The sequence below is a fragment of the Amphiprion ocellaris genome, chromosome 10 (genome assembly GCF_022539595.1).
Source record: "Amphiprion ocellaris isolate individual 3 ecotype Okinawa chromosome 10, ASM2253959v1, whole genome shotgun sequence".
NCBI lineage: Eukaryota > Metazoa > Chordata > Actinopteri > Pomacentridae > Amphiprion > Amphiprion ocellaris.
This window is the reverse complement of record NC_072775.1, coordinates 12,312,098-12,338,698: the sequence shown is the minus strand read 5'-3', so window position 1 is coordinate 12,338,698 and position 26,601 is coordinate 12,312,098. Positions and strand designations below refer to the sequence as shown.

At 40.4% G+C, this 26,601-nt stretch overlaps 1 protein-coding gene across 7 annotated transcripts in view; it reads left to right on the top strand.

Moving 5' to 3' along the window:
- Positions 1 to 26,601, top strand: part of kcnn1a (potassium intermediate/small conductance calcium-activated channel, subfamily N, member 1a) — a 65,438-nt gene that overhangs the window by 25,783 nt on the left and 13,054 nt on the right. For 6 of the 7 annotated variants that reach the window (XM_055014438.1, XM_023267649.3, XM_055014437.1 and 3 more), the window contains exons 2-6: positions 9,361 to 9,834; positions 13,342 to 13,437; positions 14,259 to 14,677; positions 25,084 to 25,225; positions 25,851 to 25,961. In XM_055014438.1, coding sequence (XP_054870413.1) covers positions 9,445 to 9,834; positions 13,342 to 13,437; positions 14,259 to 14,677; positions 25,084 to 25,225; positions 25,851 to 25,961 — 1,158 coding nt within the window. In that variant the 5' untranslated portion in view covers positions 9,361 to 9,444. The other variant, XM_055014440.1, reaches the window with a different exon arrangement.

Genomic DNA, 26,601 nt, shown 5'->3' with positions numbered 1-26,601 from the left:
GGTGGATACCTGTGGGCTGCAACTTCAGCCACGTCTATTTTAAGCCTACATTTGTTTCCATTTTTGGGAAATTGCCACTAATAAAAGTATGCAGAGTCAGCTTTTAGCAGGTCATGCTGCTGGTGTACGAATGGCTGTACCAGATTACTTTGATGCTGAAGAAAACTTAAAAATGTGACAAATGCTGGAGTTACAAGAAAGGTCATTGTCTGAGTTGTAAGCAGGTTTATAGATCTGCATTGGCAATGAGCATCATAGTTAATGATATCTTCAGGACCTGTTAGTCACGCTGCACATGTTTCTGGATACGTTCAAGCAAATTTGAAGCAAACTTTTGAAATGTTGCAATAATGAGAAAAAGAGAATTTCAATCAGTCTTGTTTCCATGTGAATAAACTAGGCTGTGTTGTGTCATCAAAAAGGTGGCTATCTAAACTTTGTTACCCAAGACAGTAATAAACAGAGTAGAAGAAGATGGAAAGAGAACCAATTCTTTGACAAATGCTAATAAACCCAGAAGACAAAGAAACAACCAAAACTTTGGCCATCTATGAGGGAAAAATGGAGAGACGTGTTCAGGAATTGTCTTCAGTCAGGACAGTTGTAGTTCGTTTCTCATGTCTGTTTTTGGTCACATTGTCTGGAAGTGAAGACAATGAAAGAAGCTGCAAAAGCTGGTCAGTCAGTGTTATTTAAATGTTCACTATATCAACAGTTAATAAGCTTAGAATCATCATATTTAATGGAAGTCATTTTATTCTACATGTATAATTCCAAAAATTGTAAAAAATAAAATTGTTTCTGCTAGCCATATTGTGTAGAAAAACCAAATATTCTGCGCTATCGTCACAACTGTGAAACCACTAGACACCAGCGGTCATGTCAAAAAAATTCAGGGACTTTTTGGCTGAACTGGGCTAAACTGCAGGCAGTGATTACAAAAAAGCAGGTAGGACAGAAATATGGAAGCAAATTAAAAATGTAAATTGTTAAATATCTCTTGAATGAAGAGTCATCATTTCAACATCTGTGGTCACTTGTAAAATGTGGATTGCAGGTTATTCTTTAGAAATTCAACTTGAATTGTCTCTACTTCTAGCCCTAGTTGTGCTGTTTTCCATAGTGGTTCAGGACTTAATGCTACATTGAGTAAAACTGTGTAAGGAGCAAAAAACACCTCTAAACGACTTGGTATTAAGAGGGTGAAACTAATATTTTCATTAAAGCCATCTGAGAAGCTAGGAGAGGAAATCACACATTCTGAAATGTGTAATATAATGTATGTTTTTTATTTAAAGTTAGAAGCTGAAAACCAACTAGTGAATGCAGCTGTTACATTTAAATACATTTAGTGGAGTAGATTAATAAATAGGCACTAAAATGGTCCAGTAGAAATGCTCAAAGTAAATTCCTAAAAACTGCACTTCCAGCACTTGATTAGATGCAGTTAGTTACTCTGTAACAGTGCAGCATTTAGGGGTCATTCTAACACTAATAGCCAACTTCCAGGTTCAGTTTGTTAATCATTTTATCAGGATCAGTCCATCCTTTATGGCCCCAATCTAGAAATCAGGTTTTAACAACCTCCTCCTTTAATTTGCTGGAAATTAAAATTGTTCCTAATGAGGCAGTGGATGTCCCACTGGGAAAGTAACCCCCCCATCAGTTCTAACCCCAATCTCCCCAGGACCTAGTTTATAAGACACACACTTGTGCATGCACACATGGAGTAACCTTGTTGGGTCCTAATTATAATAGCGTTGTGTCTCGACTGAACACAGCGCGTTATTAGTCCTAACAATAACACATTCCCACAGGCACGTACCTGTGTCCTTTTACTCCATGGAGGATTTGTCTTGTTTTTGGCTACTTTTTCTCTTTCGTCTCTAACTGAAGAGTAAGAGAACGAAAGAGACTGAGGGAGGCTGAGGTGTGTAGAAGCCACAAATCATCTCTGTTATCAAAACAACCACATTATAACTGTTCTTTTTAGCATTTCTTCCTTCAATACTGTATATAGTAGCTGTTGTTTAGTAGCCGCAACCCTGTATTCATCACACAGTATTTACTCACATGTAATCGTTATTACTTCTTACAATTATGTTCAAAAAGCAACTAATCGTGAGCAGCTCGTGTCAGATGATTCACAGCATGAGTGAATGTGATCTTTAAATGATGCCATCCCATTTTCTGCTGTGGGTTCATGCTATTGTTTCATATTTTATGTCTAGTTCTGTGCCTCAGCGAAGGTTATGGCATCCCTGAGGTGACTGCAGTGCTAAAGTTGATGGTGTCACCATTTATTGTACATAGGTTTTATGAAGACCATTGATAATGACTGAATTTTCAACAAACCTCGACCACACAGTCAACCATCTTCACTGAATGATGGTGAGCTTTAAAGCCGGTTTTAGTGGGCATGGCGGTATTGCTTATAGAATATGTAGTTTACATTGCAGCTGTTGGTTTGGTTTTGAAGCATTTAGAGGTCAATTCACAACCAATCTTAACCCTGATGATTCAGATTTACACCTTAACGTGAAATACCTACCACAGGAAGTGCTAGTTCCACAATAAAAGCTGTCATATTGTGAGGTGGCAACATGTTTTGGCTTGTTCTTTTCTACTGACTTGCATATTAACATCACACGACTTCTGAGTTTTATTAGCTTTGCACATCAAAAGAGCTACAAAGTCAACATTTGGAGGTTATATGTTCACTAAACACAGAACTTTCACTAGGAGACAGGAGTTAAAAAGGATCAATAATTATCGATACCGACTGAAGTGAAACATTTTATCTGCTTTCAGCTATACTTTTTAGCCCACACTACAAAGGCACTGGTCAAGTTTAGGCACCAGAATTGAACTTGGGTAGGTTTAGGAAAACATCACGCAAACCTCCAGTTGTCTTCTTGGTTACTAAGGTGACCCGCCATAAAAATTATTCCTAAAAAGTCTAAGCATATTACAGTTTTCTAGCCTTTTTTTTTGTTAACATAATATTGTATAATGTGTTTTCAACTGTGGACCAACATAGCTATGGCTTCCTTTGGTATAAGACAGTGCTGAAATACTGCAACAAAACGTTAGCCTGTCTTTGGATTCAGATCTCTAGATTTTGATTAATCATTATCTGTCATAAGTAGATACTGTACAGAAAGTGAAAAGAATTCAAAAATGTTTTGCAGAAATTGTAAATATGATCCTTTTGAGCTGGGAGTGAACAGTTTGCAGTTGTGTTTAATATGAACTTTTCTTCACTATGTTGGTAAAATATCGTGATCAGGTCACCATAGCGTTCTGTAAAAATATATTTGCTATTTCATATTATTTGTTTCTAGAACATTATTATAGAGACAACTTCGCTAACTGATGGGGCAACAGGGCAGGCTGATGGACAGATGTACATTTAATGTGAATTTTGAATTCAATGAGATTATAAAATATAAAAAATTACATTTTTATCCAATTGTGTCACAACATGATGACAGCTAATATTCAATCACATGTATTGATATTAAATCAGTACACAGCAGCATGCATAAGACGTTGGTGACACTGTAGATATAATAGCGGTCTGCGATGTGAATCCTCACTTCAGCCTGTAACAGCTTCAGTGATGCTACACACTGAACAACAGACAAAACCAGACAAGAGAAGACGAGAGACGGGAAATGTTTGAGGTGAAACTGCACCTGGCGATGGGCTTTTTATGTGTTCCTGCACTGATTATGTGGTGTTTCCCCAGACACATGTGAGCTGCTCACTCATTGCACATCAAGCAGCCGTCCATACGCTCGCTCAGACATGTGAAGTCAGCGTGAGCGTCGGCATCCTTTTCAATCCCCGTTGTGTCTTCTTGAGACACTTGCAGGAGCTTATCCCAGACAGGAGCAGCAGCAGCCATTATTTACCAGCAGACATCCTTACAGAGATGTAACGGCATGAAGCATAGGGCGATAAGACTCGGCACAAAGAGACTCACCTTTTCTACTACTGCGAGATGACAGTTTTTAAATTATTATTCCTCAGATGTGATATGTGGGCCTAAGCTGTTCATTTTTGATGCTCTAATAAGATCCTGCAGTAGATATATGTTGTTTATGTCCACCACCTCAGCACGCGGACAGCTGTCATGGAGTATATTCCTTGATGCATGTGCATCTGCAGCCACTGGTTTTCCCCTGTCTTTACCAGTGCTGAGTAATGATCCACATGCTGGTCAGGGATGGACGGAGGAGCCCTGATGCCTGCTGGCCTGTCAGAGAAATGTGACAGCGTCTAGTGTGCAGGGACAAACTGGAGAGTGTAGCCTGCAGCTCTCAATCACTCCTGGGGCTGGCAGAGACACCCACAGGGAGCTGTCTTCCCTCTCTTTCATTTATCTCTTTCTCTTTTCGCCCTTTCATGTTTCCTCAATTTCTAGATGTCTACCTTATTTTTGTCGCTTTTTCCCCTCCTCTTTCTCCTTTGTGATCCTCCTTTCACGTCAGCCTTGTCAGCGTCTGTCTGCCGTTCACAGATTTTACACACACACACACGCGGATCTTCTCATACAATTTCTGCTTGTTTCGTCGCTGTCTACATCAATATCCGACCTAATCTGGGGCCTGGCTCCGGCTCAGCTTGTTCGGTTAGCGCACATATGCACACATCCACCCGCCCACATACACACATAATTAAACAGACTGGCACCAACTTGCTCAAACTCACACACAAAGAATTGTTATTATTATGCGCAATTCCATTTTTAGAGTATAGAAGCCTTCAAAACTAGTGCACAGTGGCCCCCATACAGCACTGAAGAATGCGGATTTTCTATTAGATTGCCTGGAGAGTGAGACAGACAGAGGGAGAGAGAGAAGCAAGGCCTTCATTTAAACTGTTCTGCACTGAGGCTTTTCAATTTGATTATGAGTCTCCATTTCATAGAGCCTGGATGCTGTGTGCTATTCAGAATGAAATTGAGCCGTTGGTTGGTTGGCTGGACGGGCAGCCTCGTTGCATCTCCTCTGTGGGGGCATCGGGGGACGACAAGGGCACGCCGGCCCACCGTGCCCTTCTGCTGCACTGGTTAGTCTGGTTGCAGGGCAAATGCTCAGAAGCTTGGCTAGCTGGCTGAGTGGGTGAGAGTATGGAATTGATTGAGTGCTTTGAGGTTTTGAAAAGTGATGTGAGGGCTCCTGCTGTAAGGTCTGTTAAGGACGCTTTAGTTTTACCGCAGAAAAAGTCAGGGTTTTTAGTATTTTCTGTCTTTTCCACATATCTTCCTGCTTTTAGCTTCTCTCTGGTTAAAAATTTCTCTCTGCTGCGTGGAAATGCAGAGATGTCCAATATGTGTTCACGCAACCTGACTGATACTACTGTCGGCCATATTTGGGTCAGTCCTGACCTGGTTCAGTGACGAATGACCACCAGAAACAGGTAACTAAAGCTGAGCATGTAACAGCAGCCCTGCACTGCCTGCGTCCATCTTCAATCCTGTTCATTTATGTTATTGGAGCAACACTTCCTGGGATGTTCTCCTTTTACGTGTCAGGCTCCTGTTTTGTCCCAGCACTGTCACAACATGGCTATACTACTCTGATCTATTGGCATGCAGTTGGTCATTGGAAACCACGTTAGGGGAACGTTAGTGTCTCATTTTACAACATGTTTGCTCCAATATGTGAACGTTTTCTAACAGATAAGGAATAATTTTATTTTTTTATAAGAAAAGGCTTCATGTTATTTGTAATTGTTGACATTCCCAATTGGATGACAGCATGAACACATAGTTTCCACAGACAGTTTGAGATTTGATGTTGTAGGAATTTACAAAGCACTTTTATGATTTAAGTTTAGGTGCAGGGATTGGTTTGTTTGTCGAGGGTGGAGCAGGAATGTCTCTGTCTGGGAGAGAAAAATCACCTGTTCTGCAGTCACACTTACTCAGAGTTCACTCTGATCTATAAATCCACACCTTCAACCAATGTGAACATTTCCTGTGTGTTATGCTCTTTAATTTTCTTGCTTATGTTGGTTATGTTCTTCAATTTGACAATTTTTTATTAAAACAGGTGACACCACCAAGTGAGTCATCAGCTTGTTTTACAGTCTGTTGTGAAATACACACATAGTTGTACAGCTGAACTAAAAAAAACTGAGGTAAAGGTGCGTCAGAGAAGCTACCATGATCCACAGAAAGATGAGAAATGATCCTGTGCTTTCCAAGAACAGCATTACAGAACATTTATCAACAAACAGAAATGCCTTAATTTGACAATGATCTTCTCAAAGGTCTGTATTTATCAAATAAATAAATGAAAAAAAATAAATAAATAAAATATATATACATATATATATATATATCTGCACAAAACAACTGACTCCTATATGACACTTAAGACTTTTTTTCCTCAGCAAAGGGAGGTACCTAAGGATGTTTTGCAGAATCCCTTAGTTAAGGAAAACATGAAGCCATTTTCTTAATTGAAAAAAACTGTAAAACTCCAGTTTCCATAGAGACCACTTGTTTGCTTGCTGTCACACTTGTGATACCTTTTATCGCCTCACCTGTTGCTCAGTGTGTGTAGATAGTTAAAATACAAGCAGACGAACAAAATACAAGAAAACCATATTGGTCAGAGAGAGAAAAGACTAGGCTTCTAGAGGAACACAGTAAAAGAAAACACAAATACAAAATAAGTGTGATCCACAAATGGCAGCAAACAAAAATCACAAATATGAGAGAAAACTGCATGTCCTTACATTTTTTCCTTACATTGGTTGCTAAGGTGTTTTGTGCATTCTTTTAATTAGCTTTAAGGGTTTCCTTAAATATAAGAGAAAGATACAGAGAAAATCTTGAATACTAAAGTGAACATTTTAAGGAAACCTTATAGAACCACTAAAGGATGTTTTGTGTGACTGATTTTATTTTAAGGAAACCTTTACTCAGACTTTAAGGAACATCTTAACTTAAGGTGTTTTGTGCCACAAAAACCAGAGAACCCCAATTGCTCCAAATGTACACATGTATGAGGGAAAACTGTACGTTGCTTTAGGACGAAAGCTTTTACCGAAGTATTAATGAGAATCTGCAGTCAGAAGTAGTTTATTACTCCTTTTCTGGACTCTATTTTTTAAAATAAATTAACACAAACATCCACAAGCTTTGTTTTATGTGACGGTAGTTCTTGAGTCTGTTTGATTGTTTCTCAGATTTTTTTTTTTTATAGTCGAGGATCCGTATTTACATATCACGCATCTTCGGAAGTTTGAGTGAGACTAAAAATAGTCCAGGCTCAGAGCAGGACTTCAGAGTTATTTCACTCCTACACAAAGGAAGGAAATTCTCTTTTGAGAATGAGTGACATCATGTTGTGACACCAAAAGCAGTGATGATGTTTGCTAGTGGCTCAGTACCGGTTATGGTGAGGATCCTAAACAAAAGACTGACAGGCTGAGAGTTACTGCAGCAAAAGCAAGATATTTACACACGGGAGAAGATTTTAAAAATATTTAGCAAAACAGCTTCATACGGTTCAGTCGCTGATGCTGGTTAAGATCAATCCTACAAGTCTTCTGCCAGTCTGTGTATATCTCTGTTGATGTTTTTGATATTGATTTTGAGTTGCTATATTTACAAGAGATTCCTGAAGCAGAGAAAATCCATATTTTTCATCCAGGCTTTTCTAACTTTGTATGGCAGAGCATGAATTAAATATGTTGAGATTCGAATCCTTGTTGCCAATAAGTTGTAAATTGCCAGAATTAATTGTCAAATCAGTAACAAGTGACTTTAATCCAGGCAGCATCTGTGGGGAAATTGCTGTTATTTTAATTTGTGGAACTGAAATCAAATTAGCAAAATGTTTCCCTCTAATTTTATCCTGTTACAAAGAACTGTATCTCGACCACTATTGCCATATCAGCATCTATTTTCAGTCTTTTCCTGTCATTCAAACCTAAACTTCACTCACTGAACAGTCTTCAAAAGTATAGAGAGGTCCTAATGGCACAGATTAAAAAGCAATTTAATACAGAAAAGGGGATTAGAAACACTATGGGCTGCACTAATCCTTAACCTTTAGTCCTGTTCTCATGGAGCCACAATATGCACAAGACGATAGCATCACAGGACCAGAGTTAGTAAATTTCCATTAGGGCTGCCCTTCTGTATTCCCACCAGCACATTTAAAGGCATTAGGCATGCTTTGTCAAGGCTAATAAAAATGGCCAGCAGTGCTATCACACACCCCCAACTTGTTTCGGAAAAAGCACTGTTCCATGTGAAGTTTTCATAAGCCATTATGATAATCTGCCCAAGTCTCTGAAGGGCAGGGGATAGACAGGCAGATAGATGCTTCTGGGGTGACTGCTCTACAGCCTCTGTATGGATGGAACATTTTCTGTCTGTGTTGCCGGGGCAGAAACTCTGCTATCTACAAAGAAAAGGCAGAAACGATATACGACTCGATGAAAGAAGAGACACCTCTGTGATGTGCAGGTGATTTGAAAGGAAAAGATACAAAAGAAGGCGATCATATATCCTCTGTCTTGTTGCAATTTGAAATATAGAGTTGTTGGACATTGTGTTTTTATGCTAGCTTACATTATGCATGCGCACTATCCTTTGAGTCCTTCCCATTAAAATCGTAGGAAGCTCTAAGATATGCCTGATTTGAGAAGGGTTTCTTCTTCTGTCCTCTCTTTTCGGCAGCCCACCGCTCATCTCTGCAGAGGAAGAGTGTTTGTCTGACAGGAAACAGGGTCATGCCGAGCATTAATCATTCATATCTAAATTTGTGCAGCGCAAAGATTCAATTTTCTGCACTTTGTAGGGTCCACTATTGGTTATATGGTTTTATTTATACATCAAGCTCCATCCATTATTCATTTGTTTTTGAGCTATCAGGTTTGATGCCATTTTCCCTGAAGGAAAAGCTGGTACATATGTATTATACTGTCAAAAAAAGACAATGCAAAAGTATGTCTTGACAGTTTTTTAGCACTTGAATTATGTTTTTCACTTTACAAAGACAAGCTTAAACCATCCCTAATTAAAACTGCTACGGTTCCGTTACTCAGAAACTTCGGTATTTGGGTCCTTCAAGAACTATTGCTATTTTGATTCATACTGTATGTTTGGACACATGTCCTGCTGAGCACTAAATTTGTCTGCTTTTATAACCAAAAATTGTTTTGCAAGATCCTTCCCTCTCTTTGCCCTCTCCAGAGCCACAGAGATGTAACTCCCACATCAATGCTCTATTTAAAGTCTGCAACTGTGTGTGTTTCTTCAACCTACCGTCAGCTTTTACACCCTTTCTGTTGTGATAGTATTGTATTCATCCCTTTGCTTCCTCTTCACAGGCCACTACTGAGCAGAAGAAGCTGAGCCATGCTGGATCCAAGCCCTCCCTCTCCGAGAGCAGCGGCCGACTCCCTCAGATAGCCATGAACACCTGCAAGTACAATGGCGGAGTGGTGAGACCACTAGTGGGCAGCCTGGCGTCCTCGTCGCGCCGCAACCTCGCGGAGCTCGACTCGGAGACGCAACCCTTGCAGACGCTGCACAGCTCTGGGCTGGAGGTGGTGGTGTCCAAGGGCAACGGCGGCGAAGACCCCAGCAAGGCGTCCAATGAGAGTCTGGTCAGGGAGGGCAGCGGGCGCGGTGGAGGCAGGGCTCCCCAGAAGAAGAACAGGGACATTGGCTACAAGCTCGGCCACCGGAGGGCGCTGTTCGAGAAGCGGAAGCGGCTCAGCGATTACGCACTCATCTTCGGGATGTTTGGGATTGTCGTCATGGTGACAGAAACGGAACTGTCATGGGGGGTTTACACGAAGGTGGGTTGTGCATGTGTGTGATGCATGAGTGGGAGCGCTGTGTGTTGTCATGGCTATTGTTGTTTTTGGAGTTGTGTGGGGTTTGCAGCTGTCACTTTCATGAAGAGTGATTATTAGCACAGACACTGACGTACATTATCTAACAAAGCTATTGGGAATAGTCCTCAAATACAAATGAAAAGGAGTGTCATGTGATCTGCACAGTGACTAACGGTCTATTTATTCTATCAAAACTCGGATTAGCCTTTTAAACGTTCCATTTAGTCCATTAGTTTTATTTAGTCATTTCTTGTTGGCCTACTTTTGTTGCAAGTTTTTCATCAGATTGGCACGTAGCCAAAGGATTGATTCCACTACTGGTGCCACTGTGGCAGATGGAGAGTGGGATAGTGGAGGAAAGGGGATGAAGAAAGACTTAGACAGAAACATAGCAATCATGAGAGTGCAAGTGACGCAGTAGGCTGTAGAAACAAAGGGGACTCTTGAGGAAGGACAGTAGCAAAGCAGTTTGGTTTCAGGGTCACTGTGACCAAAACACCCAATCTTCACCTGACATCGTCCTTGTAGATCAACTAAACATTTCAGTGGTGTCATACTTATGGTTAGAACGTCATTCATTCAGTGCACTCAGAGCAGCTTAAGCCACAGTATTTCTTGGGCTGTTTAGTAGGGAGCTGACACTGCAGTGCATTGCAGTGCATGACAGGTCACAGGACAGGTAAGTTTCACCTATGGACCGAGTCAAAACTGTAAAGGACTGGAGATCTTACAGGTGGTTTGTGTGTTTAAGCCCATCTACGACAAGTATCAGTGACTGCTTGGGGTCAAAACCCGACAGCACGAACACGACACTGCACATAATGTGACGTAATTAAGTTTATAAGGCAAACGAGTTAACAAATTGTTATTTATTCAACATTAGCATTAATGTGGAGTTATGCTTCCAGCAACCAGACAAATGTAAGTACAATGTTTAATCGTTTTGGTCTTCACCAAGTTGTGACAAGTACAACTGTATTTTTTTCAGCTTGCCATATGCGACACTGTGTAAACTATCTAGTGGCTTTGGCTGTTGGCTTTGTCATTTACTAATTACTTGGCGTTAGTTTCTAATTTTGTATTTTTTTTTTCCAGCTAGTGGCTAACTGTGTTTTTATTGGCTGGTTTCTAACTTTGTGTTTTTACCAGCTAGGACTAGCTTTGTTTGTTCACTAAGTAGTGACTAATTTTGCATTTTTTTTTTTTACAACTAACTTATCACCGGGTAGCTTCAAACTGTGTATTTTCACAAGCTAATGGCTAACTTTGTCTTTTCGTTAATTAATTTTCAAAGACTTTGTCATGTCTCCGACAAGTGTCTAACTTTGTCTGTTCACCAGCTAGTTGCTATCTTTGTCTCTTCCACAACTAGTGACAAATTCTTTTTATGGCTAACATTATCTTATACCAGGAAGCTTCTAACTTTTTCAGGCTCTGTCTTTTCATTGGCTAGGACACCTGTTTTTTATATAGCAAGCTTAAACATAAATATTTTGTCACAGTGATTTTGATTTCAAGATTACATTGTCACAAGGTGCTACAGCTGTAACAAACTGAACTAGATTTTTAAAGCTCTGGGTGCTTTCAAGAATGTTGGGACATTTGCATTTGAGAGTTGCCTGAAGTTTCCGTTCAAAACTGTCCGAAAATGTTGTATGTCTGCTGACTGGCTCAAATCTCAATTACTGGCGGTATATAAACTTTTATATAAGCATTAATCTTAACTACATTTGTAGATGGGCTATAACACACAAACCCACTAGTATTCCTTTTACAATCGATTGATTTTTCCCAGGTCTGTCTGTTAGACTTTAAAATATGTTTTTGATTACATGTATGTGTGTGTGTGTGTGTGTGTGTGTGTGTGTGTGTGTGTGTGTGTGTGTGTGTGTGTGTGTGTGTGTGTGTGTGTGTGTGTGTGTGTGTGTTAGATATAGTAAGTCGGTAGGGTAATCTATAGGATGATTTATGGGGTTTTAAGAAAGTCAATAGATTTGTCTGTGACTGTTACTGAGTGGAGTTCAGTCCATTCATCAAGCTGACCTCAGCTGAAATGGAAATGACCCAGTGCCTCTGAGTAGATCAGCATCTCTCTCCTACACCAGACAGGTAGCATGTGTGGTGGATGGTCCATTTTCCATCTCATGTCACATCACGGAGCAGACAGCCAAGGTTTTCTGAGCCCTGAAGGAGGCAAATACGTTAAGAGGCAGTGAGCTCTGGGACTGAAAAATCCTTGAACCTCTGGCAGGTGGATTAATTGGTTTACTCAATGTTATTTCAGCAGGGACTTCTCAAAACAATTCCAGACATTAGAATGTCTTGAGAACATGTCGCCGACCTAAGGGGCAAAGCAATCTAGTTGATAGCTAAAAATACATTCTGTAATATGGACCACCGAAGGACAGAGTAATACTGAGTAGCTCTAACTGTCATCACGCTGACGATTAGCAACGATATTTCCACTTGTTGTTTTTATCATTTGTCGTTGGTGTCGTTATTATAATAACAACACTATGATCATTACTCTGCTGCACAGCGGCATTTTTACACCATGGCTCTTAAACTGATTTATCATTTGGCATTTTACCAACATAGAGGGGAGGATTTGAGTAGCACAGGTTCTCATTTCCTAGATCTATGGCCCCCATGTACACACATGCGCACACACACACACACACACACACACACAGACACACACACACACACATAAACAGCACTGCAGTGCCAGCATCCAGCTGGCCTATTTATCACCAGCAATGCTCACTGTGGTGGCCCCCCTGCTAATGCTAGCCTTGCCTTTTCTGCACCTACTATTAAGTGGAAAGTCCCCCTGTTAGTGCTGGGCTTTGATTAATTGGTAGTTTAGATGGTGGGGAATAGCGTCCATAGATAATATCAGGCTGCACCTACACCTGCAGCTACATTGTTTAGCAACATCCTGACTGCGCTGTTTGTGTGAAATAGCCCATTATCTGGTCTGGTTAGACTTAAGCTGATAAGTATGTGTGTACGTGTTCTGTGTATCTGTATATACTTCAGTGAATGTGAACATATATGTTGATTTCTGCTACTCATTTTCACAGTTTAAATCTTGAAAATATGGAACACCGAGTTATAGTGAAAACTCTCAGTTTTAACTTGAATTGTATCTATTTTGTTCAGCTACGTCATTAGATTTTGTTGCTAAGCAGCAACATACAACTCAGAAATCACTGGTGTTATAGTGATAAGTCATGAATACAGTACTGTCTATTGCGGCTAAATATAGACACTGAAAATACAGAAAGCCAACAGGAATTTAAGTAAAACTTTTTCTTTTTTATTCCTTTGTATAATGTAAAGTATAAAATGATAATACAAAATTATCATATGACGATAGTCGGTGTTTGTAGAAATTTGTTTACTGTGTTAATTTAACATGGCCTTTTCTCATATCTTCTCTCATGTCTTTTTCTCTCACTGTAGGAATCTTCATACTCATTTGCACTGAAATGCCTTATCAGCCTTTCCACTGTTATATTGCTTGGTCTTATAATAATGTACCATGCCCGGGAAATCCAGGTGAGTTTACAATAGAAAACCTAACGTTATTTTATTCATTTTACAAGCAGTTTTTGGAATTTTTGTTGATTTTGGATTTGCAGCTTGAGCCCAAATGGAAAAAGGTTAAATGTGAGAAAATATTATTTCAAAAATCAGTATAATTCAAAGTGCATAATCATCATGTAGAAAGGCCTCAATACAGCTTACAATTAAAGACGACACATCCAGCAAGCAAGCAAAATAATAAAAATGAAAAAGGAAACAGCCCCATATATAACGTGTGTATATATATATATATATATATATATATATATATATATATATATATATATATATATATATATATATATATATATATATGTTATACAGTGTGATACACAGAAAAGGAATGTACGCCTCTAAATCCATGTATTTTGTTGAATGTGGCCATCAGGACGTTCTCTTCAACAAGACAGCTATCAGTCTATTCATACCTAGGACTTGGTTTTCGTGTTACTATTTATTAGGCGGTGATTATCAATTGTTATAGTCGGAAAACAGTGCAAATAATCTACAAGCCAGATTCTGATGGGTTCCTTTGATTGTATGTATGTTTTTGTTGTGTTTCAATTTGGTTGCTCTGTGCTGCATCTCAATTAAATGAAGTTACATAGACTATCTCAGATAAATGACTTAGATGTCTCATGTATCATTTTATTTACACAACATGAATTTACAGTGAAGGCCCTACTTAGGGGGGCATGTTGTTGAATTTTAGAGCTGTATGGAGGAAAAAAGTGACACTTGGAAGAAAATAAAATACTACAATGACCCCAATGTCCTTGTTTGTTCTTCTGTAGCTGTTTATGGTCGACAATGGTGCGGACGATTGGAGGATAGCCATGACGTATGAGCGAATCTTCTTCATCGTGCTGGAGCTGCTGGTGTGTGCCATCCATCCCATCCCGGGCCAGTACGTCTTCACTTGGACGGCGCGGCTGGCCTTCACCTACACGCCGTCGGTGGCCGACGCTGACGTGGATATCATTCTCTCTATCCCCATGTTCCTGAGACTCTACCTGATTGGCAGGGTCATGTTACTCCACAGCAAGCTGTTCACGGACGCTTCGTCTCGCAGCATCGGCGCCCTCAACAAGATCAACTTCAACACACGCTTTGTCATGAAGACCCTCATGACCATATGTCCAGGAACTGTTCTGCTGGTGTTCAGTATATCCTCCTGGATCATTGCTGCATGGACTGTGCGTGTCTGTGAGAGGTAAACACAGGGTTGTGAATAATGGATGTTGCTGGGCACAAACTGAAAAACAAAATGGCTGATGCATAATTGTGCGTTGTGGATTACTAGACACCTTTTCTTCTATCACTTTCGTCTCTGTTTTGTCCCACGCTTCACAGTGTTTTCTGTCGCTCACCCTGCAATTGTCCACGGAAATGTGTGGAATCATCAGAATAGGTTACATGTAAATACTGTACACGTGTGCAGGGAGGCATACGCTGATGCGCCCACGTACTACACCGCTGCCTGAGTGTTTAAAAACACCCTGACATACGTTTCATTAGCTCAGCACTCGCTCCACGACTTCCCACTCCTTGTTTTTATTGCTACTTTAGATGGCTTGTCCATAATTCATGAGTGTCTAATTGTTTGTTTGCTGAATGGTTTGTTTTGGTAATGCAGAGCAGCCCCCAGGATCCCCTAACCCGTTTTCTCTCCAAAACTGCGCATCGGGCTTCGTCTCAAGGGGGCAGCAATGATTCTCACTGAAACTGAAAGAGGCAGGGAGAAACGAAAAGCTTTCTCTTTCTTTCTCGCTTTGCATTTGCATAGGGAAATGAGACGTTAATGCCAGCTTTGATGTCTTAAAGTCATCTTTGCCTAGTTGGTGTGGAGGGGGATCTTGAATAGGGTGGGTGGAGAGTGGAAGATCCATGGCAACAGCTCTTATTAGAACCAATATGCCAGTCTGCATGTACTGCAGTGTAAAACTTAGGCATCAGACCAGAAGGGGCCTTTTCTTTCAATCTTTCGGCCAGGCCCTGACTAAAGATGCTTCGTGTCCTCCTGCAGCTCCCCTTGCCTGCTTTTACTAAGAACCCCCCTTCCTTCCTCTACCCCTCCTCTTAACTACCCCCATGTTAACCTGTCACTAACCATCCCCTTTTGCACACCTGACCTTGGATCCTCTTAGACCCTCAGCACCTCCAGCTGCTGGCTGGTGGATTTAAACCTCATAGAGGGGACCAGATAAGCTGACCTTTGTCTGCCGCTTCTCTGGAACACAGAGGCAGGACAGTGTGGTGTAACAGTGATGAGAGTTCACCCTTAACATCAAGACAGTGTGATGGCGAGTTCCAATACCATTAATGATGTCTCCATAGAGTCAAGCTCAGGGCTGTTGCTGCACACTGTTTCACTGTCTGTCTTTTTTAATCCTAGCCTTCGATTTAACTGTGACAGGGTTTAAATTGGCAATAAGGTGAGACTGTTGCCATCATTTGGTCTCTAGTACCTCATTATGTAAGGCAGGAATACTAAGTTTTTTATAGTTCAAAAACAGTGAATATCTGACACTGCACATGCCTAACTCTATGTGGGGTCACTTTGGAAACTTAAATAGATGATTAGATGAGAAGCACAGGATCTCTAACAGAGTCTCAGTTGATTGGATTTGGTCACACATACATTCTGTGACACACACTTTCCATGAGCAGTGCATGCCTTTAGTCGTTTGATTTCAGTTTCAGAATAACGTGTTCAGATCGGCAGATTTGTGTACGTATGTCTCCGTGTGTTACTATGGTTGGGTGCAAGCATGCACACGTAGGTTGTGCGTATGCGTGCATGTGTGTGTGTGTTTGTATAATGTTTTGTTGTACTTTCTATTTCCCCACTATGCTGCTCCATAGGGATACCATGTGAGTCCTCGTTCTCTAGCCGTGGAAAAACCAACTTGCCATTTTTTCACCGAGCTGGCGCCACTGCTGCCCTGAGTGGGGTTGGAGGGTGGGGGTGGTAGTGGGGAGAAGGGGCAACCCCTCTGAAACTAAATTAACCGATGATCCTTTCCAACTCAGTAGGCCAAAGGAGAATTAGGTAGGCCCTTAAGTTGGCATGAAAGTGGCACCATTCTGCTAAGAAAATGGAGTTTAGTGTCTATAGGAGCTCAGCAGAGACCGACGGTGTGAGCAGCACTTTGAAGCAAGCGTCTCTTTGCTAACTGTTGTGCGATAGGCCAGTAGGACCTGGAGCAGGAGGAGGTGAAGGAAGGGGAGGAGGAAATTTGTACTAAAATGGAGCAACTCCTTCAAGTCACCTTCACGCGTCTGCCAGAGGGCAATTTGTCTTTTATCATTTTTTTCTCTCCCTGTCCTTATGCAATTGTTATAGATCCATACTGCACAAAAAGTCTTTTTAGCAGCAACTCCAAAGATTTTTGAGGAGCAAAAGCCTTTCTGTTCTTTGTGTTCACACATTATCATCTCATTATGTGTCTCCCTTCACAAAATTAATTGAACAGTGTTGTACCAGTTTTCCACAGACTTTTGTTGCTTCTGCCCTAAAGATTTTTGTCTAGAGAGGAGGACAGTTTGTCTTCTGTCGCCAAAAGAAGGTCTGAGTATCCAAGGAGAGAACAAATGACGAGTCATTTTGTGTACTACTTAAGGTCACTTTGGTCTGGGGTGTGTCTTACTATTGAGCACAGAATGGCTTTGATTGCTAGTTACATATAAGTAGTGGTACACAGTGTACATACAGGGAAGTAAATAAGGGCATTGTTTTCCATTGCAGCACAGTTAAGTGGAGACACCTTATGAACAGGAGTTTGTTCTGTGCCGACTGCAGTGTCTCCAGTTTTTGTTTGCATACATGAACTGAATGTCATCCCCCTTCCTCCCGTCCTTCAGTAAACATCGAAACAGCATGCACGTTTTCATGTTTACTTATCAACCCCATCATTTCTAGTTAAACAAAAGTGGACAAAAGAGGCGCTTGTTTCCCAAAGTGCTGTGTGTGACTTGTATCTTCTGTTAAATGCGCCGCTACACTGTCACATTGACCACGCTCCTCAGTAAATCAAAGGGCAGTACGGTGTGAGATTGGACGAACACGGAGTCTTACCTGGAAAACGCCTAGATGGGGGGAATGAAAGACACACAACCAGGGGACAGAGACGGATGGAGGGGTGGAGGGAGGGGGGAGATGGGAGAAATGCTAATGTTACAGTATGTGGATTTAACTCTGGTCACTGGCCCCCTTTCCCTTCTTTCCTGATGCAGCCCATCTTCAGAGCTAACCTACCTCAACTAAGCTCCTTCACTAAGCTCTTTTGGCTTCTCCCTCACTACCAAGAAGCTCCCTCCCTCTCTCTCTTACTCCTGACTGATCCTTTGCAGATCTCCTACTGTACCCATCTGACGTGGCATGCTTTGCAGTTTCTCCTCATCTCTCCCCACTACTGATTTCCCGTCCCTTTGCCTTCCCTTATCCATAACAAGCAGGCCTAATCCAGCCCAAACTCAGTTACACACTTGCATGCATGCCTTGCCTGCCTCCCTGGTTTCTCGCTCCTTTTTCTCCTTAACTGTTATCTAATTCTCTTCCTCTCCTGTTCTAACTCTGTTATCTGAAACAAAATGCTCTATTTCGAGGCGATGCGAGACTGCTGTTTCTCGCCGCGCTTTCTCCAGCGAGGACCCGTAAGGCTACGTTGAAGACAAGCTCTCAGAAAGTTTAGCTGACTTTCCCTCAGAGCACAGCACCAGATTATCAGGCTTGAGTTACTAGTCAGATACACCTCCACCCAAGGTCTGACATCCAGATTGTGTCATCACTTAGCCACAAGATACAAACAGCCAAGCCAAGAACAGGCTGTCCGAGTGTCTAACCAGAGAAACACACACCGGTGCAACTTGAACTTTCTCACATCAACCACAGGTTTACATAAAATATTCAGGTAGATTTTACAAGTTTACAGCCTCCAGGTTGTGAGTGTAACCACACTGAACTGTCAATGAGCAGGCTCAAACCTAACAGTGCTGATGTTCTTATTAGGTTGTTTTTACAGTAGATTTATATTTGTAATAAAATGCAGGAGCATAGGTGGTGACAGAAGATGTTTCTGTTGTTTGAAAATGCTGAATACAACTTCGTTCCAAGATTTTCAGTCTCTCAAAGCATTTTTGTCCACATATGTTAAGAAATTTGACGGACATTACAGAATAAACTGCAACTCCTAATTAACAACCAACTCAAAACAAATGTGACACTAAGACTGAACCCAAAGCTCACAAAGCGAACTGTTTACTTTCAAGCTAAGACAAGGGTCTAATTCACCAAGCTCAGGTAGATTCTCTGTGGTTCGATGACTTGATCTGGAAATATGTCTTTATGACAATGCTAACTATATAGGCGTTGTATTGATTGCAGCTGAAGGTAATTTACAGAGCATGTTTGCGTAACAAGGAAGGTGAAGGGGATCACCATTCCCAGATATGATCTACACTGAGGATCATGAGCTGATCTGGTGCTGTTGTTTGCTCAAGGGCAGGTAGCAGCCTCTAGTAGAAATCAGTAATTCTTATTGTTTTCCTTTCGTATAGAAATGTACTTCAGTTGCAGCCTCCGTAGGAACATTTTCAGTATACAGTTAGAAGAAAAACGTGTTCTGAAGGAGAAATTCAAAAACACGTAGCTGCTGTCCTCAGTAAATATTCTATGAAGTCTTCTTAGTCACTGGGTAGGTGCTTAAGGCGGGCTACTCTTAGAAAGATTATTCTGCTGTGAACTAGTCGGATTTTGGGGGATTGGTTCATTGTAATGACTCCTCCTATTGATGTCTCATACAAGATATACACTTAATGCTTGTGCTCTCTGGTTTTCATGGGAGAAAGCCTGGTTTAATAAGCAAAATTAGTGATGGACATTATGCTTTATTGAGGTATAGTATGAGTTCCCCCTGAGTGTTTCACAGCTGCAAAACGGGGAACAACAAACAGCTAGAAATTCAATAACCACGTGATAAGAACTTTAAACTTGAAAAACCTTGAAATGTTTTGGGTTGACACTTTCTGGGGCACTTGAAAGTAGGCAGCATCTAGAGAGGTGGTTGATTCTAATGATCAAGTGCTACCTTATAGCCAGACTTGGTGTTGTGGGCAGAAATACAGCACATTTTTTACAGCGCTGAGCACATGGGGAAGACTGGGAACATGAAAGAAAATGCCTAGGTGTACTGAGTTGGCAGTGGAGGTGGAGAAGTCGTGTTTAAACGCTTCTATATGTGTGTCCCCTGAAGGTTGGATACCCAGAGTGCGAAGCAAATTGAGCACATAATTTCTAGGAGAAGAATTACAGGGCAGCTATTTTGAACTTGTTTTTAAGATTGAGCACGACAACTTTACTTTGCGGCTGAGGATGGCCAGAGTGTGATGCTGTGGCTGGAAACTTGCTGCTGAGTTTTTTTTGGAGGAGTCTCCAGCCTAATTCAATGAAACATCTGTAATAGGATACTCTCTATCTGATAACCCCGGAGACACAAGCGCACGCTCCAGCACTGGAACATTAAGATTAAGGGAGTCATGAAAGGAGCTTCCTGTCTGGTGGCCTTGGAGATTAAGAAGGACAGTCATGGCAGGTCACTGAGAGGCCTGACTTTATGGGAAAAAAAAACTGAAGTTCTCAGTTTACATATGAAAGTTTGCATGGGTAGAGAGCTTGATAAGGCCTTGTGTAAGCTGACATCTTTAGCTTTATTATTTGTAATTGAATGACTTGCAGAAAGTCTCAGTAGTTATACTACTGCAGCGTGGTGTTAGGAAGTTTTCTTGTAGCTCCTGTCAAAGTGTTGATTAGATTCACAAAAACGCACACTTGATTTACAAGTCAGACAATCCAGGCAAGTCTTTACTTTGACATTAACTGTTTGACAGTACATTAAATTTACTTCATTGTTAATGTGCAGTCATTTTGGTGCAACATAATAGTTTTGTTCCTGGCAACAAATATACAGGAGACGTAAGAGGTACTTAATCTCAGGCTGATATCCAGCCGCTGTGAGACAGCAAGCCTCCATATGGTTTATGTTTTATGTTAATTGGCTACAGCACAATTACAACACACCTTGTGAGACCGCTACTCTTCCATGTTTGATTTTCTGATGAAGGGTCACTGTGACATTGAGCCCCTTGACTGCTCAAGTGTCTTTAAGAATTCATTGAACAGAGTTGAACTTGGGCACAAAGCCAAGAGATGAAGACAGTCGGAATTTTACGTTCTGTACTCTGCATGTGTTATTTTTTATGCTTTTCCATTCTTACAGTATATGTGAGCTTTCTCTGTGTGCACTTTACAGGAAAAGAGCGAAATGTATTTTATATATGGTGCCTCAAGTCAGTGTAAGCTTTCAGACATACAGACATTTTTACTTTCCAAGTAGAAATGTCTTTTGCTAAGCTGGGAGCAGCTGTGTGTAACGTTCTAAACAGTTACGTTTGCTATTATATTTGCATGTTTCCAGTGCAGTGGAACTTTTGACCCAATGATGGCACTAGATAAAAAATGGAGGCATTACCAGAGCTAAAACGAGTCATCCTGAGGGGGACATGAATGTATGTTGCATATTTAATGGAAATCAGTTCATTAGTTCTAAAATCATTTCAGTCAAAACCACAAATAATAAGCTAATAGTGGTGGTACAGGAAAAGTCAGGGGATTACAAAAGTCAATAGGATTCATCCTCTGTGGATCATGATTGTCCGACAGACTGCTGTTAGCGTTTGTGTATCCCATTAGCACCGTTAAAGAATTAACTTAAAGAACTACCTTTTTTTCGATAATTCGAGTGGGATGCAGAATAACTGAATTTAATCTAAAGACCCCTGCAATTAAAACATCTAAAATATTATGATTTAAAAATTACTGTTGACTATTTTTTTTACTCTGAAACATGTTATCAAATGTGCAGGATAGAAATGCTTAAAGTCCATTTGGAGTGTGCTACTGCTGCTGCTTCCTTGCCTGCCTGCTTTGCATATTGGCTGTGCTTTAAAAACACTGTTAGGTTTGCAGCTTCTCAATTAGGTCATCATTACTTTGACTCTAATCTGCTCATGTTTACTGCAACTAACACACTCCCAGAGGAGCATCGCAACATATTTGTCCCCAAGTTATCTCAGCCCGTGCTCAAATTCCTTAATCAATAAGACTAGTTGACTTTTTTTTTTTTTTTTAACTTCACTTTGTTGCTGTGAAGCAAAAAATGCAGAAAGAGGAGGTGATGTGCTGTTATGAGCGATAGCTGCAGAATGTTAAACAGACGCTTTTCATTGTGGGGGAAGTCCTTTTGCTTTGCTGCAGTAGCTGACCGGTGGAGGAAAGTAGAGATAATGCAGGTCTCTCAGAGGAAGTTTGTGAATATTGGTGTAGATTTAGGTTGTGCACATATTTTATTACAATTTTTACATCACTTGTGTATGTTGAGGGACACAAAACACATTAGTCACATTTGTATGTGTTGTTCAAACAGCTCTTCTCATATTGAAGCAATTTCACAGGCTTCATGTATGTGAAGCAGTTAATAGACAGCAACATTTAAACAACACCTGAACAACATAAATATAATTGCTGAAAAGAAGGAGCCAATTTTCACTGAAAAAGGACAGAAGCTAGTTATGTTGCATTCAGAGGACTTTTAAGTACTGCATGTGCAAAGATTTTTCCTGTGTCCTTAAACCTGAAATATTTTATGTTGTAAAGTTTTTGATCAGATATTTAGAATATTCCTTATGATTTAAGTGTGTATGTGCGCATGTTGGCAAAGGGAAGTGTGTGGCTCATTCACATTTGATCCATAGCAGTTCTATTTATTCAGAGGACATGTCATCATCTCGCCTCCTAAGCTCATCTACGGATAGCAGCAGTTAAAAAATTAAATGACAATGAATTGTTCATTGGTACATGAACAGAAAACATCCCTGTGCTGGTGATAGGGCCGACTAGACTATTTGTTTTGGAAGATAGTTTGATGAAGCTGTTATTAATTTTATTGTTGCTGCTGTCGACATGTTTAGCTAAGATACTGAACCGTAGAGATGTTACCTCGTCTGTCCTGTATTGTGTTCATCATGCTGTACTCTGTCCTCCAGCCCACCATAGAAGAAAAGGTTCAGAGCTCATATAGATGTAATTTAGAGTATTACTTTGGATAAATCTCTGAAATATCTACTAATTGATTGCAGGATAAGTCGTCGCCGTGACTGTCTGTCAGGGAGGATTTAACAGTGGGGGATAAAACTATCAGCTTGACATTATATACCTCTTGTCCTGGAATAGGTTGAAAGTGGTGCCAGCTCTTCTCCATGCTATTCCAAAACTTGACACAGTATATTGAGAGCCTTAAAATGCCATCGATTAGCTCCCCGTTCAGCCTCTGTCTCTGTTCCCGAATTGCTGTCGTCTGCTTCTTTTTCAGAGTAATACCTGAAATATGTGCGACGAAAACATACATCCACCATTAGAAAAACATGATAAAAGAAGAAGCAAGCATATTTATGGGTTATAATTACCAAAGAGAGAGAAGACCCTCTGCATTACACTGTAATATACTGTTTACTATGCTGAAAGGTGCAGCACATTTCTGCCCTCCTTGAAGACATGACTCACTCTCTGCACGCCTTGATGACAAGATGAATGAAATTAACATACTATTCACTTGTAATTACAATATTTAGCCAGCTGATCAAGTTTAGCCCTCTGGCAGCTATCAAAGGGCAGCTGGTGAAGTGATGGGATGCAGGTAAAAGAGACAGGGGTGTCAAATTCAATGAGCTTCTTCCTTTGTTACTCATCCAATCCTTACCCCACTGTTTGCAAATGAAAGCCTGTCCGAGAAGACGTAAAACCCCGCTCCACCTGGTGATACTGCAGCATTTGTCAGAGATGGTTTGAATCTCTAAGCGGACCCTCGGTTTTCCCATCGCTCCCCTGCTCTCAATATACTGGCTTTGAAGCATGCAGGATGCAGACATCTTTTTTATTCCTGCATGGTATTGTACAGACTGCTTATCTGCATGTCATTTAAAAAGCTTGATTCCCACAGACCACACACTTTTTCGACACTCTGTGGGACAAAAAATGCTCATAGTTAATTTTCCCCCTGAATTTGAGCATGAATAGAAACTCGAGAGTGGGAGTTTTCAGAACTGCAAACGGCATGATTACTTCATTTATGATATTTGAGAACAATGAACTGTCTTGGAGGAGAAAGAGGAGCGGGCATTTCTATAAACTAACTCAGGAGTTTTTCCGACAGAGAGGAAAACTTAAGATAAAATTCACAGACTGGCCCTGAGAGCTCCAATCTGTACTTGTGCGCTAATTAGAGGTGATTGTTCTGGTCATTTTGAGTCCGCATGCTGGGTCCCTGCTGGATAGTTGGAACTCATTGGAAATTCATGATTGGAACAGTCAGAATCCCTTTAGAGAAGCCTTAACAAAATCCCAAGAAATTAGACTCAATTTACGTTGTCATAAGGATGTTAGTGAGATGTTGTCTCAAAGTACTTAATGAATATTTGATTTTAACTCCACATTAAATCTTATCTGATCTCCTCCTAGACAGCCCATTGGGAATAATCAGGCCACTTGAATGACGGTGGGTGGATGAGGCAGATTTGCCTCTGTGATAGACTTTTGTCTTGCTGCAAAAAGGTATGGGAATGTCATCCACAATCCAGCTTTGTACTTTGTGGGGGGTTTTTTTCTCTAGAAGTATCTTTGCAATTGCACTGTGGGCCTTTGGACTGAAAATTCAAGCATGGCTGTCAGCTATTTTCAGCAGACAACATGTTTGAAGTGATGATTTGCATTGCCAAACCTTTTCTCGGGGCAGCGTAAACTCTATGAAGAAAGATTTGCAGCAAACCACAACCAATAAGCCAACTGTTAGTTTGATTTAAAGCAACTGTATTTGCATTTTTGGATGCAGACATACATTTGTTGGGTTGCATTATTCAATATGTTTGACCTGCGGTGCTCTATCCAGTCAATTACAGCAACATGGCCTGTCTCTTTTTTCATTTGAAACATTTTTTTAAAATTGTAATTTCTTTGCTATTGTATGACAATGATTTGGCCTCATTTTTTTAAAAAAACCTTCCTTCCCATCATTCATACCAGCAGAACTTTTACACTGGCAGATGCTGAACATACAACACATGTTCAGTGGTTTCAGTTTGAAATCACCAAATTTAGTAAAGAAAAAAAAGCTTTTTCTGCCTTCATGTCAGTTTTAAGTTTCCTGCCCATTAGCCTTTGTTTTTCCATTAAAACTGCCTCACATAGAAACGACTTAAAGCCAAAGAACAATAGAAAAGAATTCTAGTTTCTCTCTCAAACGCACTGAGCATACCTTCATTTTTGCTTCTCAGAATAGAATTCGATGCATTTTTTGGACTCTGTGCCAAACTGGCTTTTTTAAACAGGTGTCTCACCTTGCATCATGATTTCTTCCTACTCCTCAGTCCTCACCACCTCCACCTCCTCCACCCACCACCCCTCTTTGGTTCGCACAGTCTTTCTTCAGCATGCTCACATTCAAGAAAGAAAACGTCCAGTTTTCCTGACTGTCTGTCTCCCACTTCTGCTTATGTTCGTTACTTCAGGTATCATGACAAACAGGAAGTGACCAGTAACTTCCTGGGAGCTATGTGGCTCATCTCGATCACCTTCCTGTCTATCGGCTACGGTGACATGGTACCACACACGTACTGTGGGAAAGGCGTGTGTCTGCTTACAGGGATCATGGTAGGTTCCTGTTGTCTTCTTTCAGATAAAATTCTTACCAGACAACTCCAACAGGATCAGAACTAAACCCAGACTCTAATGCACTCACTGCCAGCTTTATTCTGTGACCGAACTTACTGCAGAAAGAACTTTGAATATGTAGTTTTGCTGACAATCAACAAAGACCTTCGTTAGTGTAACTAAGATACTCAAATCACAGGTGTTCAAACTAAATTAATTTATTATAAAATCATAAAAATTTACAGTGTTTAAGCTCAACTGCATCTCTCTGCCAGATGTTTAAAATTACAGGCTCAAAAGGAATTATCACACAGATTAACATCAAGTACAGTATATAATTCCACATAGTTGTGCCTCTTTTTCCCTGTTAAGATGTTTTTTATGCACTGGTACATATATTTAATGGTCCTCCTGTACAGCTCGAAAATCTGTTGTTATTTTTGCTCTGATGTTAAAACGAAGCCGAAACTTCCTTGTAGATTTGTTTTCTTTGCTGCTTTGTTTTCTCTTCTCTCCTTCTCATATAGTATTGTTATCACTGACATAGTAAAGTTAACGAATCGCACCTTAAAAGATCACAAACCAGTGTTCCTGTGTTTTGCTGGACCATGTGTTTGTGCAACAGGGAGCTGGTTGCACTGCGCTGGTGGTTGCAGTAGTAGCCAGGAAGCTGGAGTTGACCAAGGCTGAGAAGCATGTCCACAACTTTATGATGGACACACAACTCTGCAAACGAGTGAGTCACAGCATACTACTGCATTTTGAGAAACTGCCGGAATATACTGTTGTTTTTACCACAAGGGTGCCCAAAGTTTTGCTGTGTGCGTATAGATGTGTACTGTAAACAGCTCAACCAGCGTAGACTGAAAGTGGGCAGGTATGGATGTGGTCCAGGCTCAGACATCTAAGGAAAATCTTTCAAAATCTCTGAACCCCAAAGCCTGCTGATGGCTTTGAAATGTATGCCATTTAAAAAAAACAAACAACAAAAACAGATTGTTTCTTTTATCAGAGGTATAAACTGTAAAAACAGAGAGAATGATCAGATTTTCAACTTTCTAATCATCCTTGAACTATTCATCTGTGACGCGATGTTCCTTTGTAAAAAATAAACAAATCTAAGCTGATATCAGATTTAGAAAACTTTAAAAAAAAAGGCACGTAGAGCAAGCAGTGCAACAATGATGTAAGAAATTGAGTGAAAAACAAGAAATTAGAGATAAGTAACATAAATAAACAAATAGGGATAAATATATATATACAAATGTAGAGCAAGTAATATAAGAATAAAAAATAAAATGAAAAGAAAGAAAAAAGAGAAGAACACAACTTAGTAACATACTAGTGCAAATATGACATACTAGTGCAAATTATAT